A 15,288-nucleotide genomic window follows, 5' to 3' on the forward strand; every position below is an offset into this window, starting at 1 on the left:
TAATATATACAATATCAATAGATGTGACTGGATCAGAAGGTGGCCCTCATGGTGTTCTTGTTCTTTAACTCCAGCTCCAGCTGAGCAATCCTCACCTGTGGGATAGAAACAACCACAATCAAAAAGGATTAAGTTAATCCAGCAAAAATAAAAGTGTCATTTTATCCCTAAACTATATAAATATATATGCATTTACTGTTGCAGACTTTTCATTGTTCCTGCTGTCTGATTGATTGGAGGGGAAGCTAGAAACTTCTTAATCAAAGGGGGCCACCAAGAACACTTTTCGGACCCTTAAGTTTAACCTAGTAAGTTAGCTAAAATTAGGGCTTTGTTTTAGTTTTACGGTACTCGTGGCTCGTTTTTTCGACAGGAAATTGGGTATGAGAGAGCCAAGGTCGCCAGCGTCAAGGACTAAGGCCTCTGTACGTTTGTTGTGCACCACCTTCACGCCCAAATTAGGACATTTTTAAGGAAGTGGATTAATCTACAGAGTCATATTATTGTAATAGCAATGAAGAATTTTTTTGTCCTTATTTATTTAGAATAAGACATTAGCCACAAAAAATAGATAAATAAAGTAGCTACTTTGGCTAACTGGTTAGCACTAGCCCATTTTGATAGATAAAGCCTGTTTTTGGTTGGTCCTCTGTTAATAGTGCTGCTGAAACATTTTCCTTTTGAAAAGTAGGATTCAGTTTGTATATTAGCAGTGTTTTCCAGGTCAGAAATATCGAAACTTTTAAATTGAAATGTTAGCTTCAAGAAAAGTTCACAATAAATGTTTTTTCTAAATCCAATATGACCTCATAGGTATTAAACATAATCTTTTATTTTTATATTTATAGCAGTTGGTTTTATTTTTTGTATTTATTTGGATTTTTGCCAAGCGGACTTTACATTTCCCCCAAAACATCTCCTGAATATTTCAGCAAACTGATTAATCTGATGTGGAAATCATACAAAATGTCTTTTTGGAGTTTTCTAAATAAAATTTGAGCCCCAGCACAACATAAATTGCATTACTACGTTTTAAGCAGATAAACATTTCTCTAAGCAGGTATTTTGCATATGTACACTGAGACTAGAATAATTAGTCCACCAGGAGAAACTGGCTTTAATACCTTGACAAAAAGCAAGCAAACTGTCAGTAAATGTAAAGTCAGTTTTGCATCTTTTCTTGGAATTCAAAATGCAATTCTTTGCTTGCATACTGACATCTTTCTGATGCAGATCCTCCTTCAGGCTTCTGATCTCATCCTGTTGTTTGTAAAATGTCTGCAGGAGCTGAAACATAAGCTGTAGGTGAGTTTATTTTGGGTTTAAGTACATCATCTGATTATCTGACAGGTTCTGCCAGACCTCCTTCTCGGTCATAGGAGGTGGTTTCTCTGCAGGTTCGCAGCAGTGTGGGGTGCAGCCGTACCACCACAGCGGACACCCCGTCTCATCCGGCTGCCAACTGGACAGGTCACCCAGATACCCCAGATCTCTGGGGTATTTGGCATCCTGATAGGCCAGCTGCTCCTCCAAGAAAGCCTGAAAACATCAAAACAAAAGTGTACAAGGGAGTTCACAATCAGAATTTTCCTTTCAGGTTTAATAACTTCATTGTTTTTATCCAAACTCATTTGGAAGGCCAGTTAGTAAAGGTTTAAAAGCAACTGATCAATCCAGCTACATATCCAATTCCAGCCAGTTAAGTCCAATTAGTACAGTTTAGTAAAATTAAATCTAGAAATCTTATGTTTTAGACTAAATAATCCCTATCATTCTTGAACCCCTGTGTAAAAGTATCATTATCTGTTGACCTTCATATTGGTTTCTACACAGCCACAAACTCAAGTGTCTCTTTAATTAATTAACTAATTGGAAAGACCAACACTATCTTTATAATCATGAATTGGAAGGAAAATGACAAATTATTGACCCCCGTTACTCTGAAACCCCTAAATATAATCCATTGTAACCATTTCCCTTGATTTTTTTAGGCTGTTATGTGACATAATGTAAAAGGATGGATGCAAGTGATAATTTATTCAGTTGTAAAAGATGAAGACTTTTAAAAAATCTCCCTTGACAACATTTAAAGAAGATTTTAGTCAACAGGTTTGCCTTTAAGCTTTTTTTTAACTCCAGTTTTAAAGTCCAGGTTGTCCTGAGCAATATATCAGCCTACCTTTTCCACAAAGTAAAGGTTTGTGTTTGTCACAGCCCCATCAGCTGGTCCCATCTGGAACCTGAGGGAGCTCAGCTTCCTTATCTGGCCTCTGTCAGCAGGAATTTCAGCATAAGGGTTTTCTACGTGAGCATCGGGCCTCAAGGACATCAGCACTGGGCCTGATGACGAGATCAAAACGCTACCAATAGCTAAATGCATGAACCAGTTTCATGTTTTTCACCAGTTTGGCGCCCCTGCAGGTTACTTACCCCGGTTGATTCCCATCAGCCACTCGTGAGCCGTTAAGGCTGCCCTGTTTCCGGCTGTCATTGGGTACAGATCCTCATGGAAAACGCCTGACTGGAGGAGAACAAAATATCAGACTCCATGTTTTTCTGCACCTTTAAACACCTGCAGTAATGAGACAGCGGGAGACTATCGCTACCTGTTTGCGTGGTATGATCATTGACAGAGGCTCCACCAGGTCCTTAATGGCAATCAGACGATAAAACCTGAAAATTTCACAAGCGTTTACATCCAGGCCACGTTTTGGCATCACCCCTGAAATTATGACAAAAATCTGAAATTAGACCAACTGTTGCAACTCTTGCAGATGTAGTTTTATGTCTTTCAGCTGTTAATCACTTTTATATATTACAATATTACTGTCTTATGTGCAATTTTTCACAAATTCACTCTGGGTGAAATCGACAACACTTGGGCGAGACATTTTTACCCACATTTCCTACTGATAGCGTTAAGAGGGCTTGGGTGGATCCTATGTACAGCAGCCTAGTTCCTGTTGGTGTGCCCCAGTGTAGCTGTGGCTACAATGTAGCTTGCCACCATCAGTGTGTGACTAAAAACTTGTGTTGTAAAGCACTTTAAAGTCCCCTGACTTGGAAAAGCACTATAGAAGTAAAGTCCATTTAAGAACATAGGAAAAGATCATTTTAGGTTTAATGGAAGTATTATGTTTGATATTCATGCCAGAATCGTGACACTGAAAGTGAGCTCCCTAACCAGTTACACTAGTAAGCTAAAAGCTAATATATTATTTCATTAGCTTGTTAGCAAGGTCGAATTAGAAAAAGCTCTTAACTAATGCAGCTGTTTAAATGACAAGGACACGTCCGCACAAGGAAACCTATTAGATCTACTAGTAATTCCCTCTCTGTTTTCAGCATAATGCTAACTAGCTTTAGCCTACCAGTTAGCATAAGATGCTAGTAGAGATAATGCTTAATTTAGCCAGGATTAGACCCCTTTATTGAATAGATTGTGACTATTTTAGTTTATTTGATACTATTTTAATATTTGATCAAGCCAAATTATTTTCCAATATGGAAAAAAATTGAAGTTGAACTAGCATTAAGTTGGAAAAATCAATTCTGTTGGTAGTCAGTTTCTTTCTTCAAACGTTGGAGATTACAGAGCAGTTATAGTTCTAACAATTTACAGATTCATGTTAGGGATTCGAATAACTAAAATGGAAAATAAAAAATATTTATTGACTTGTAATGCTACAATGAGACCCCGCTAGTTAGGGTTTTGAACAAGGTATAGGGTTTTATTGGCAATGTACAGTAATGTGTGCCAGATCTAACTAACTGTTTTCAGTACTAACACAACCTAAAACCCTCCCACCTAAATAAAATAAACATGGCAAAGTCTTAACCTCTCTTAATCTATCTGTTAAAAGTGTGCTCCTATCAAATCCACAGTAAAGAACAAGGCATCCATTTACTTTTAAAAAATTTCTGATTTAAATTCTTTAAATAAGCGTTGGATCATCATTTTAGCTCCAGATCAGCCTGAATATGTTTTTAGTTCCCACTCTGACATGACGCAACAGTAACAGTAAAGGTTCAAACACCAATGTAGTTTAGTTGAACTCTTGACTCTTGATAATCTAATATCCACATTTCAAAATAAACAAACTAATGCTATAAGTTTAAGTACTTTTTTTTTGTTTTTCACTTTTCCCCCCCACACATTTGAAACACTTTTATTAATTTATCAATTCAATTCAGTTTATTTCTGTAGCACCAATTCACAACACATGTCATCTCAAAGCACTTTACAGTTCACCAGATCATCCAGTCAGATTGATTCAAAGTTTTCTATCTAAGGAAAACCAGGTGATTGCATCGACTCATTGACTCAAACACAATCCCTTACACTAAGCATGCTTGTAGCGACAGTGGAGAGGAAAAACTCCCTTGTCAATTGTTGTGTTTCTATTGTTATTCTGTAAAACTGGAAATATTCTATAAAAAGTATCACAAAACTAATATATAAAACTTAATTAGTTCAAAAGAAGCCCAACCTAGTGACATCAGTTCAATCTGGCAACACTAATTGTAGTTCCAATGAATATAGAAAGTCTATATACCAAGGATCTTCAACGTTTCCAGGCCAAGGACCCCCAAACTGATGGCGAGATGGAGCGGGGACCCCCTAATTATATATATTGTATGAAATTGTGTTCGATCAAACTGGTCCTATAGTCACTCTATTACATATGGAGTAATTTCTCTCTGGGATTATCAAAGTATTTCTGATTCGGATTCCTGGTTGATGGGACAGGTGTTGTGAATGAAACGGTGCCCAGCTTGAAAGAGCTCCTGTGTGTCGCTGAATGTGTGCATTGATGACTGAAAGACATCTTCTGCCTCCATTTATCTGTTTACTAAAGTATGTTGAAGTCATGTTAATGTGGAATCAAAGACATTTCAATTAGTGTAAAAAAATTGCAGAGGGGAATATAATAAAAAGTTATCAACCAAAACTTTCTCGACCCCAATGCAGTACCTCCGAGAACCCCCTTTGGGGTCCCGGACCCCTGTTGAAGACCTTCACTATATACTATATAGTATCAAGAAATTTTATTACCACCTATTGTGTTTTTATTTCTTAACTATTTTCATTATTTTTCAAATAGTAGAAGTAGTATAAAAGTAGCCAACAAACTTTTGTTTTATTGTATCTATTGTTTTGAGTTTGATAATCTGACCTAGTCCTTTCTGTGGCAGCAGCGATCGGTACTCCATCAGAAAGTTGATGTAGGGTTTTTCAGAGCTCAGCTCATACGATCTGATGTTCCCATCCCCCTATAAGCACAGGTACAAAGCATCCAAATCAGTTATACCTCAATAATGTTGAATTTGATTTTAGAGACACACACACATAAAAACAAAACATCTAAAGCCAATAATGAGTTGTTCTAATTTACTAAAGAAGAATTTTTTTCAGGTTTCCTGTATGGACCTGCAAAGGGCCTGCAAATATAAAAATTGCTTAGAGCCAAACATTGGCAGAATTTAAATGAATCTTGTGAAATATTTTATTGTGCACATGTGTGATCAGATCCAACCAGCTACAGGAATGACAAAGAATATATTTAATATTTGGAAAAACCTTTCCAGCCAGGTAGAGCATCTGCGTATCGGAGTCATAGAACGGGAAGAGAACGCCTGCAGATCCATCCAAATCTTCTTCATAAAGAGGCTCTGATAAATCATCCTGCACAAAAAAATAAAAATAAAAATGGAGGCAGAACTTACAAACTGTCCTGCCAATTCACAAGGAAGTTTGGTATTATCATTTCATGAACTGTTTGGGAGGGCATAATTCATGCTGCTTCTATAGGACTGTCTTACTGGGTCCCAGAGGACGACCTGTCTGTGGTTCCAGGGCGAGCTACCAGTGGACAGAAGCATCTTCAACCCTCTGATGTATAACACCTTGTTCGCCCTGTGGGTTTTACTGCTGGAAACCTGTAAAACCAAACGGTACCACCTGAACATTAAACTCCTTGTTAGGATAATTATCATTGATGATGTGTGAGTTTATTACACCTGTCTGTTGCATGTCAGAACTGATGTTTTCCCCATAGTTTATCTAATTAAGACAGTTCCTCTGTCTAGATATACGGTAGTTATAATCTTCATTCTGTATGTGGCAAATATTTGGGAATGAATTGAGACCAGTGTCCTTCAGCTAAGAACAAAATGTAATATTTTGATAAGGCTGGAGCCATGGATGTCTAATCATCTGCTGACACTTATGATGTAAAATGTGATGATATGGCAGACTGGAGATGTATAAAATGCCTTTTAAACTGTTAATCAGATGCCTTCTGTAATTCTAAGCAACTTCTCTGTTCTGAGTAAGATTACAATTTCTATCAGAATCCATTGTCATGTCTCCTGGTTATTTAATACATGTAAGTTATAAAGTGTTATTTAAAGAGTTTTGATCTCTCTTTGGGAAAAAAGATCCGGAGAGATAGAGCTTCAAGGACACAGACAGCCTATCTTTAATATGCTGAACAGAAAACCTGCAGGATCTTTCCACTCCTTGGCTCCAGGACCCGAATCCTCCTGTCTTTTGAGGTGACAGCCAACCTGCTGCCATCGCTGTTGAAGCTGACGGATAACAGCAGAGCCTCAGATGGATAGCGGTGATGAACGGGCATCAGGACCACACGGACCGGATGTCTGATAACTGTACCGGCCTGGGACACGTCCCAGAGTAGAACCTGGAGAAGGAATCAAGGAGAAGTTATAAATGATAAATGTTTTTTAATTTGCCTAGCCTCTCTAATTCATTTTAACCTCATCAGTAGCTACTGCTAACTTTAATGGGTAGCATTGCTGCCTTGCAGCAAGTAGGTTCCGGGTTTGATTCCCGGTCCGGGGTCTTTCTGCATGGAGTTTGCATGTTCTTCCTATGCATGTGTGGGTTCTCTCCGGGTACTCCAGTTTCCTCCCACCGTCCAAAAACATGACTTTTAGATTAATTGGTTTTTCTAAAAATTCTCCTTAGATGTGTGTCTGTGTTTTCCTGCAATAGACTGGCGACCCATCCAGGGTGTACCCCGCCTCTCGCCCATTGACAGCTGGAGATAGGCACCAGCACCCCTCGCCACCCCAGCAGAAATACGCTTGACGGATAATGGATGGATGAATCAAAAGTACATAACTAGCTTGTTGTGCAATCTGCTGCAAAAGAGGAGAATCAAAACAATTTAGTCCAATACTCCAAAACATTTTACACTACTTTACACTGTATCGTAAAGTAGGTGAAAATGAACATCCAAATAAAGATAAAGACACTTAGAAAATTGACATAACTAATGGTTAAGCTAATCAAAGCAACCCTTCTATGGCACTTATGATGTGAATCTTGGCAAAAATAGTGGCTAATATCACCAATTGTCAGCTCATGCCAGAAACTCATTTCAAAACCTTAAAAGCGAGCATTGATTAGTAGCAGCCCCTACTTCTATATCAGAATAAACTTTATTTGCCAAATCTGTGCACAAAAAAGGAATTTCAATTTCTTTTCCAGTGCTCACATCATATTTATCTTGACTACATATATGAACCTTAAAGCCTTCTTTATTTAGGGATGCTGTTTTTAGGAATCATCCTGATCCCTGTAGACGTATGTATAATTAAAACTAATAGTAGATGGTATTAGCTGGTCGATAAGAATAGCTTTTCTAGTCTCAACATACCTAATTGGTGCAAATTAATAAGTTATTTTTGGAACGGGGTTTTCCCAGCAGTTTAATATTTTGCAAAACCTGTACTTATATAGCGCCTTTTTAAGTCAGGAGACTTCAAAGCGCTTTACACTACATTCAGTCATTCATCCATTCACTGATGGTGGCAAGCTACATTGTAGCCACATCTGCCCTGGGGCTCACTGACAGAAGCGAGGCTGCCGTACACTACCGGGCCCTCTGACCACCATCAGTAGACAATGCAGGTGAAGTGTCTTGCCCAAGGACACAACGACACTGAAAGTCAGAGCCATGGCTTGAACTGTCAACCTTTCAATTTCAGGGAAAACTCCTACACCCGACGCAACTGTTGCCCTTTAATTTGTGGCTTATAACAGAAAGACAGAAACTGTTTTAATATATTTGCCCAACTGTGTTACTGTTAAAATATCCATGTGACCTTATAGTCGTAGCCAGAGCTAAGCAGCAGGTTCTCAGCAGTTGGATGCCACTCAATGATAGCCACCCTCCTGGAATGACCCATCAGAGTCTTTCTGGCCTTGGTGATGTCCCGTTGGACTCCGCAAACTGGAATATCCCAAATCTTTACCTGCAAACATCCAGAAATCATTGTTTTTGTGCACTGCATTGTCATTTCTACTGACTGGACAATTGTTGTAGGGTTATTGATGAAAGAAGTCTAAATCAAATTCAACCTTTAGAGCAGGGATGTCAAAGTGGTTCCAGAACTAATCAAGTGAGCCCAATCTGAACATGATGACTACGTAGATGAAATGACAGGAGTCTGGTGTGCTATTGCTTGGTTGGAAAGAAAAACCTGCAGCCACACGGCAATTTCTGGAACCACTTTGACACCCCTGCTTTAGAGGAAGAGGTCCAAGGTACCAATAGAAAACCATCTTACAGTGCTGTCTTCTGAACATGAGGCAATGCAGTAATCATCGAATGGGTTCCACTTGACATCGAGGACTCTACCACTGTGACCACAAACCCTTGGATACTGAGGGTCCACTCTGCCCGTCTGAAATACAACATTTAAAAAATTGCAATAAATGACATTTGATCAAATAAATCATTTAAAATTCTCATGGCTTTGTTCAAGCTCTTTTTCTTTGGACATTAGACAGTAGGAAGGTCGGACGTGTCATAAGCAAACTCAAGGGTTGGTATTTTATGATTTAGCAGTAAATAGCAGTAATGCTGGTTAGAGATATCCTCATGAAGTAGAACGATTTGAACCTACATACGCAATGAATAGGCAGGACTAGAAACGCCCCGCCCCCTGCACACTCTGTCACCACGGCAATGAAGCAGGGATTGGCCGAACAGTAGTGGTTATCATGGACGCTTCTGCTGATTGGCACTCCGTCATAGCTGTGTTCCTTGGTGGCTGATTTTCCAAAGACGTGACGAAACTTTGAGCATGGGAAAGATGGCGGCCACGACATCTGGAAGACAGGAAGGGACGTAGGAGACATTTTAGAGAGCTTTTGTCTCCTTGGTTTCATGCCAACAAAAGCAGATCTTTTACTTATATCAGATGTGTCTATTGTCATTTCAATGAAGAGCTAATAGTATTTTTTAGGATTTTAGTTTTAGAAATAGTCAGACAAATAAAACTTAATTAGACGGAAAACATCAAGTATTATAAGCACACTTACGCAAGACCATTGTAGGGTCTTGAGAGCCTTTACAGAAATTAAAGGATCACTTAAAATTATGAATTGTGATTATGTGTTTAAGATACAAATAAAATCGCCAAGAAATGGACAGAACTAAATACGTTGGCTGCTGATGCTGTTTTTATTACTAATTACCCAAAGATTAAACGATGTTTTAGAAATATTCATATTTCAACCAAATAGTTTGAGTCATGGGCTGCTTAGTGGTTAGCACTGCTGTCTTGCATCAAAAAGGTTCTGGGTTCAATTCCCAGCCAGTGTCTTTCTGCATGGAGTTTGCATGTTCTCCCTGAGAATGTGTGGGTTCTCTCAGGGTACTCCAGCTTCCTTCCAATTGGCCTCTCTAAATTCCCTGTAGGTGTTAAAGGTTGTTCGTCTCTGTGTTGTAGGGCAATGGACTGGTGACCTGTCCAGGGTGTACCTCGCCTCTCGCCCATAGACAGCTAGAGATAGGCACCAGTCTGCATTCCAGTGCTATTTACTAGTTCATAAGCGGAACCTCTTCTCTAACCAGATGTTTAGTATTTTAACACCATGAGGCTTTGAAATGGTCTGCTTAGGGACTTTCAAACTAATTATTTTTTTTATATATTAGTCCAATTTAGCATTGTAAAGTCTTTAAAAGTGCCGACTTCAGGTGTACAAATTTTAGTCTGAAGTTTAACGCATATCGTCTGGTTGCTCTACTTTCAATGTGACGATACCTTCTAGTTCTAAAAGGAGAACAAAGAAGGTACAGTGTGTATTTATCTGATTATGTTCAGTGCCTCGTTCCTCTACAGGGTCAGACACAGATTGGGACACTCCTTTACAGGTCCCCTCACTATCCTCTGCAGGACTGTAACAAAATCTACAAAAGTTCTGTTGTACTATTGTACTATAATGCCTTAATGTATGTTGACACCTGATATTACTTTGTGTTACTTCTTATAAATACTTTATAATCTAGCAGTGGCAATTTCTCATTGAATATTAGGTAAAATATATGTAAAACTTCATAAATGAAGTAATTAAACTGCAATAAATGTGAGCTAAAATGTGCTTGATTTTATGAGTATGTTGTGCATTAATCAGCCGTTTATTCCGCTGTTGGACAGAATCTGGGGCTCAACTCTCGTATCACAGCAGCTATTTTCACCCGTTGTAGTGACGTGTTTTAATGTGTTTATCAATGCAATACGTGATGTTTTGATTTAACACTTTATTTAACACATTTAACACTCCTAACCCTCCCCTGTTTCAGAGTGCAGCAGATTTATATAGAGTGTTTATCAATACAATTACGAATGATTTTTTTTTTCTTGCTATATTCAATATTTAATATGCAATAAGTTTATATTAGAAATTGTCTTTGCTCTGTATTTAGATTATGTTTTACAGGAATTATAATGCCCATATTATGTTAAGCATTAATCGCCTAAGAGTGTACAATCTTGAATTTTGTTTCTGCCATTTAGCAGTATTTTCTACATTTCTGTTATTAGATTCTCGGCTTTAAAAAAGCTAAACTTTTAAATGTTATTATTCCCATTTATCGTGTCCGCTAATATTCTCACCCTCAACACAATCCCAAAACCTTACCGTGCAAATTATGGAAGCTTATTGTCTGGCCTGATCAATAATGTAGTCAGCCATAGTTATTGGCTTTCATAATCCTATCAATAATAAATCAGGTTCTTTCATACTTTACTATTTTAATCATACTGTCCACAAGGGCTTGCAAATTGAAAACCTCTCATATAAAATGCATTTTAAATATTTATGTTACATCCTGTATTCTTGCAGTGACAATTCATTCCTGACCTTTGACTTTTAGTGCCTCTGCTATAGATCACCTGAGATGGGCTTTCAGACATAGAGGGAAAATAAATAAGAAATTATTGAAGTAAATTTTGTATGCAACTATTAAATGTATGGATTAAACCTTCAAGACAACTGTGAACTCTTTTTTAAACATGTAACAAGAAATGATGATAAAGGAGAACCACTTTTGGAGGATAAAACTATAAAGTGTAATATATTTTCAGGCTTTTTCTGCTTATTACATTTTCTTCATAGTAAGATAAACATCAGCATATCAGGCTATATCGACAATATTTTACATCAAAGACAGAAGAAGGAGAAGGTCTTACCATGAGCTTGTTAAAGGTTCTTGCAGCTCGTCTTCAAACGTGTCTCTATGTTGGTGAAACACCTTCTTTCTGGAGCTCTACATAAACCGACCTGACCTTTTACTGGCCACCTGAAGGCTACTCTCTTCTTCTTCCAATCCAAGACGTCTGCCCTCTGCTTCCTCATTAGCCGGGCCGTTTATGCACGGCTGCTCAGCCACAAATGCGTGGCTACAATCTGATACTACTACAGCCACACACACACGCATTAAACACAAAGACAGACCTAATAATGACAGTCAACACCAATCTGTTGGACATCAATAACATTTTGTGGAAATATCTTGCGTTAAAGTTAGATTTAGGCTTTCTTTCTAGGCAATGAGGACTTTCAGCTGTTTCTTATGTTTCTTTTCTGCATTTGGAGGCATGAATTTAGACTGAGCTGTTCAAGCACAGACTTTATGTAAGCTAATGGCTATACACGGTGAGGACGATAAGTATTTGAACACCCTGCCATTTTTCAATTTTGCAATTGTCATCGTAGGTGCATGTCCACTGTGAAAGACATAATCTAAAAATAAATCCAGTAATCTCAATGAATGATTTTTTAACTATATTTTTGTATATTATAAGTATTTGAACACCTGAGAAAATCAATGTCAATATTTAGTACAGTAGCATTTGTTTGTAAGTACAGAGGTCAAACATTCCCTCTAGATTTTCACCATGTTTGCAAACACTGCAGGAGGGATTTTGGCCCACTCCTCCACACAGATCTTCTCTAGATAACTCAGGTTTATGGCTGCTGCTGAGAAACACGAAGTTTGAGCTCCCTCCAAAGATTCTCTATTGGGTTTAGGTCTACACAACTGGCTACAATATTCCAGAACTTTGAAATGCTTCTTCCAGAGCCACTCCTTGGTTATCCTGGCTGTGTTCTTTGGGTTATTGTCATGTTGGAAGACCCAACCTCGACCCAATTTCAATGTTCTAACTGAGGGAAGGAGGTTTTTCCCCCAAATCTTGCAATACATGGACCAGGCCATCCTCTCCTTAATACAGTGCAGCCGCTCTGTCCCATAAGCATGATGCTACCACCCCCATGCTTCACAGTAGAAATGGTGTTCTTGGGATGGCATTCCTAATTCTTTTTCCTCCGATCACGGTAAGTGGATGACCAAAAAGTTTTATTTTGGTCTAATCTGACCTGTGACTTTCTCCCATGACTTTTCTTGATCATCCAAATGGTCAATGGCAAACTTAAGAAGGGCCTTGACATGTGCTGGTTTACGCAGGGGAATCTTCCGAGCCATGCATGATTTCAAACCATGACGTCTTAATGTATTTCCAACAGTAACCTTGGAAACAGTGGTCCCAGCTCTTTTCAGGTCATTAACCAGCTCCTCCTGTGAAGTTCTGGGCTGATTTCTCACCTTTCTTAGGATGACTGAGACCCCAGGAGGTGAGATCTTTCATGGAGTCCCGGTCCTGAGGGAGATTGACAGTCATGTTTAACTTCTTCCATTCTCCAGTGATTGCTCCAACAGTGGACCTTTATTTCCACCAAGCTGCTTAGCAATTTCCCCATAGCCCTTTCCAGCCTTGTGGAGGTGCACAATTTAGTCGCTCTTTGGTCTTGGCCATGTTAGTAGTTGGTTTCTTAATGATTGCATGGGGTGGACAGGTGTCTTTATGCAGCTAACAACCTGAAACAGGTGCATCTAATTTAGGATAACGGATGGAGAGGAGGTGGACATTTTGAAGGCAGACTAACAAGTCTTTGAAGGCCAGAATTCTAGCTGATAGACAGGTGTTCAAATACTTATTTGCAGCCGTATTACACAAATAAATAGTCAAAAAATAATAAATTGTGATTTCTGGATTTTTTTTAGATTATGGTGACGATTTCAGAACCCCCATGATTTCTAAGCGGGAGAATTTGCAACATAGCAGGGTGTTCAAATACTTATTTTCCTTACTGTATCTGCATTGTGATCTTTTTGAATATCCACGATGAACTCAAATGTGTTTCTAAAGAGAGGGATGTGGTTTTTTTCTTCTAACCCTGTTAACCTGATTGGTAAACTGTAGATAAGGGGAAGGCAATGGGACGGGGGATGGGGGGAATTCCTCTGGTCCTCTCTTATTATCTTAATATATTTTAATACTACTTTATGTTACTATGAATTATATTTATCAATTATTTTACATCCAACGAAAAGAAGGTTTTGTTCTAAAAACAAGAAACAAACTAGAAAAGCAGCCAGAGAGCGCAGGCCTCCACAAAAGCAGCACATCAACAAGTTATAATAATTTCTTGGTATGAGCCGCACCTCTGGTAAAAATGTCATTAAAATCTGTTCTAAATTGTTCAAGTAATCCTCCTAACAAGCCAACAAACAAACCAGCCAACAAAAGAGCGAAAACATAACCTGATTGGTGGAGCTAAAATCTGCTTCTGCAAGTTAATTTGATTGGTAGGGTAGATTACTGTAATGGTTTCTATAGAGATCTGTCTACCAATTTATCATCCAAACACTGCTGCCAATGAGCTAAGCAACAGCAGCAAAATTAATCACATCTAAACAGCAAAAATAACATAATTTGTATCTGTTTGACAGTCTATAATGCTCTAAATAGTCTTAGGTCTCAATGTATTCAGAGCTTATTGTTCAGAATGAACAGAAGCTTCTTACTGTTTAGCAGAGCCAGATCTAAACAGGTTCAGTTCGAGTTTTCTGCTGCCCTGCTAAGAAACAAACTCCCTAAAAACCTTTGACGTGTGAAATCTGCTGGCTCATTTAAATAAAAAAATAATTTTTACTGTCAAATATTGCTTTATGGGTTTATTTGTACTTTTTAAAAATGCATTTCTGTTGGTTTTAACTTTTATTTTTTTGATACTTACTTTTGAGAGCAGTTGTTTTTGAATTATTTCACCTTAACTACAGAATTTAAATTGAATCAAAACAATTTGGGCTTTTGTTTTTCATCAGATTCTTCAGAAAACTGTGATATCTTTCTGACGTCGCAGTAGGGTGGCCAGCTGTTCTGGGTCTGCAGCTTTGAGAGAGAGTTTGCTGAGATATTCTGGTCGTCTCACTTTACTGAAATCAGGTAGGAAAACCGGATTTATCAGAAACCTCTTAGAAATGGAACCTGCATGCTGATAACTGTGTTTGCCAACTGAAAACTCTCTTCATAAGGTATCTGAGTTTAATGTAGAAAAGATGACAGAAAGATAGGTACTATTTAATCAAATTTTACAAAGAAACCAATTAGTCTTCTCTGTGTTTAGTGTTGGTTGTTTAAAAATTTTCAAATTTCCAACGAGGTATTCTTTCTATTCGACGACTGACCGACAGAGATCACTAAATTACATGTTTTACATTTTACATTAATAAAGGAAAAGCAAATTTTGTTTTCTATTGATGGTGTTAATTTCAGGATGTTTGCTTAAAAGGTCACAGACACATGCTCTTAAATATTGGGTCATTTATCTAACTGGTTTCTACTTCCTGTTTAACCTCTTTGTGAGTTTGGTCATTTTGAGAAATTATAACTGAGTTCACCCACTGCCGTTGAAATAAATGAAATAAGTATACAGTACTGATATGATGTATGGCAGGATGAGGTAAAGAAAAAAACAATATTGTACCAAACTTATAATATAAATTTAAGCATGCTTTTAGAAGGAAAAAGGCTGGAACCAGTAAGGTAATTTAAATAATGTAAAGGAAGCTCTGTGTTTACACCTTTAAGACTTCTGTCCCAGGTTAGAGATCACTCTAGACAAAC

At 38.0% G+C, this 15,288-nt stretch overlaps 1 protein-coding gene across 1 annotated transcript; it reads right to left on the reverse strand.

Moving 5' to 3' along the window:
* LOC107096140 (coronin-2B-like) lies at window positions 1-11,600 on the reverse strand. Its single transcript, XM_015392653.1, has 14 exons — window positions 11,509-11,600; window positions 8,942-9,142; window positions 8,599-8,715; window positions 8,134-8,283; window positions 6,504-6,704; window positions 5,824-5,940; window positions 5,582-5,686; window positions 5,178-5,274; window positions 2,607-2,722; window positions 2,431-2,521; window positions 2,180-2,340; window positions 1,363-1,539; window positions 1,219-1,287; window positions 1-95 (listed from the first exon to the last, which is right to left on the reverse strand). The coding sequence occupies exons 1-14, from the start codon at window positions 11,509-11,511 to the stop codon at window positions 33-35; spliced, it is 1,668 nt and encodes a 555-aa protein (XP_015248139.1). The 5' UTR covers window positions 11,512-11,600; the 3' UTR covers window positions 1-32.
* Between the last annotated feature and the right edge of the window lie 3,688 nt (window positions 11,601-15,288).

The sequence above is a fragment of the Cyprinodon variegatus genome, unplaced genomic scaffold (genome assembly GCF_000732505.1).
Source record: "Cyprinodon variegatus isolate N-32 unplaced genomic scaffold, C_variegatus-1.0 Scaffold600, whole genome shotgun sequence".
NCBI lineage: Eukaryota > Metazoa > Chordata > Actinopteri > Cyprinodontiformes > Cyprinodontidae > Cyprinodon > Cyprinodon variegatus.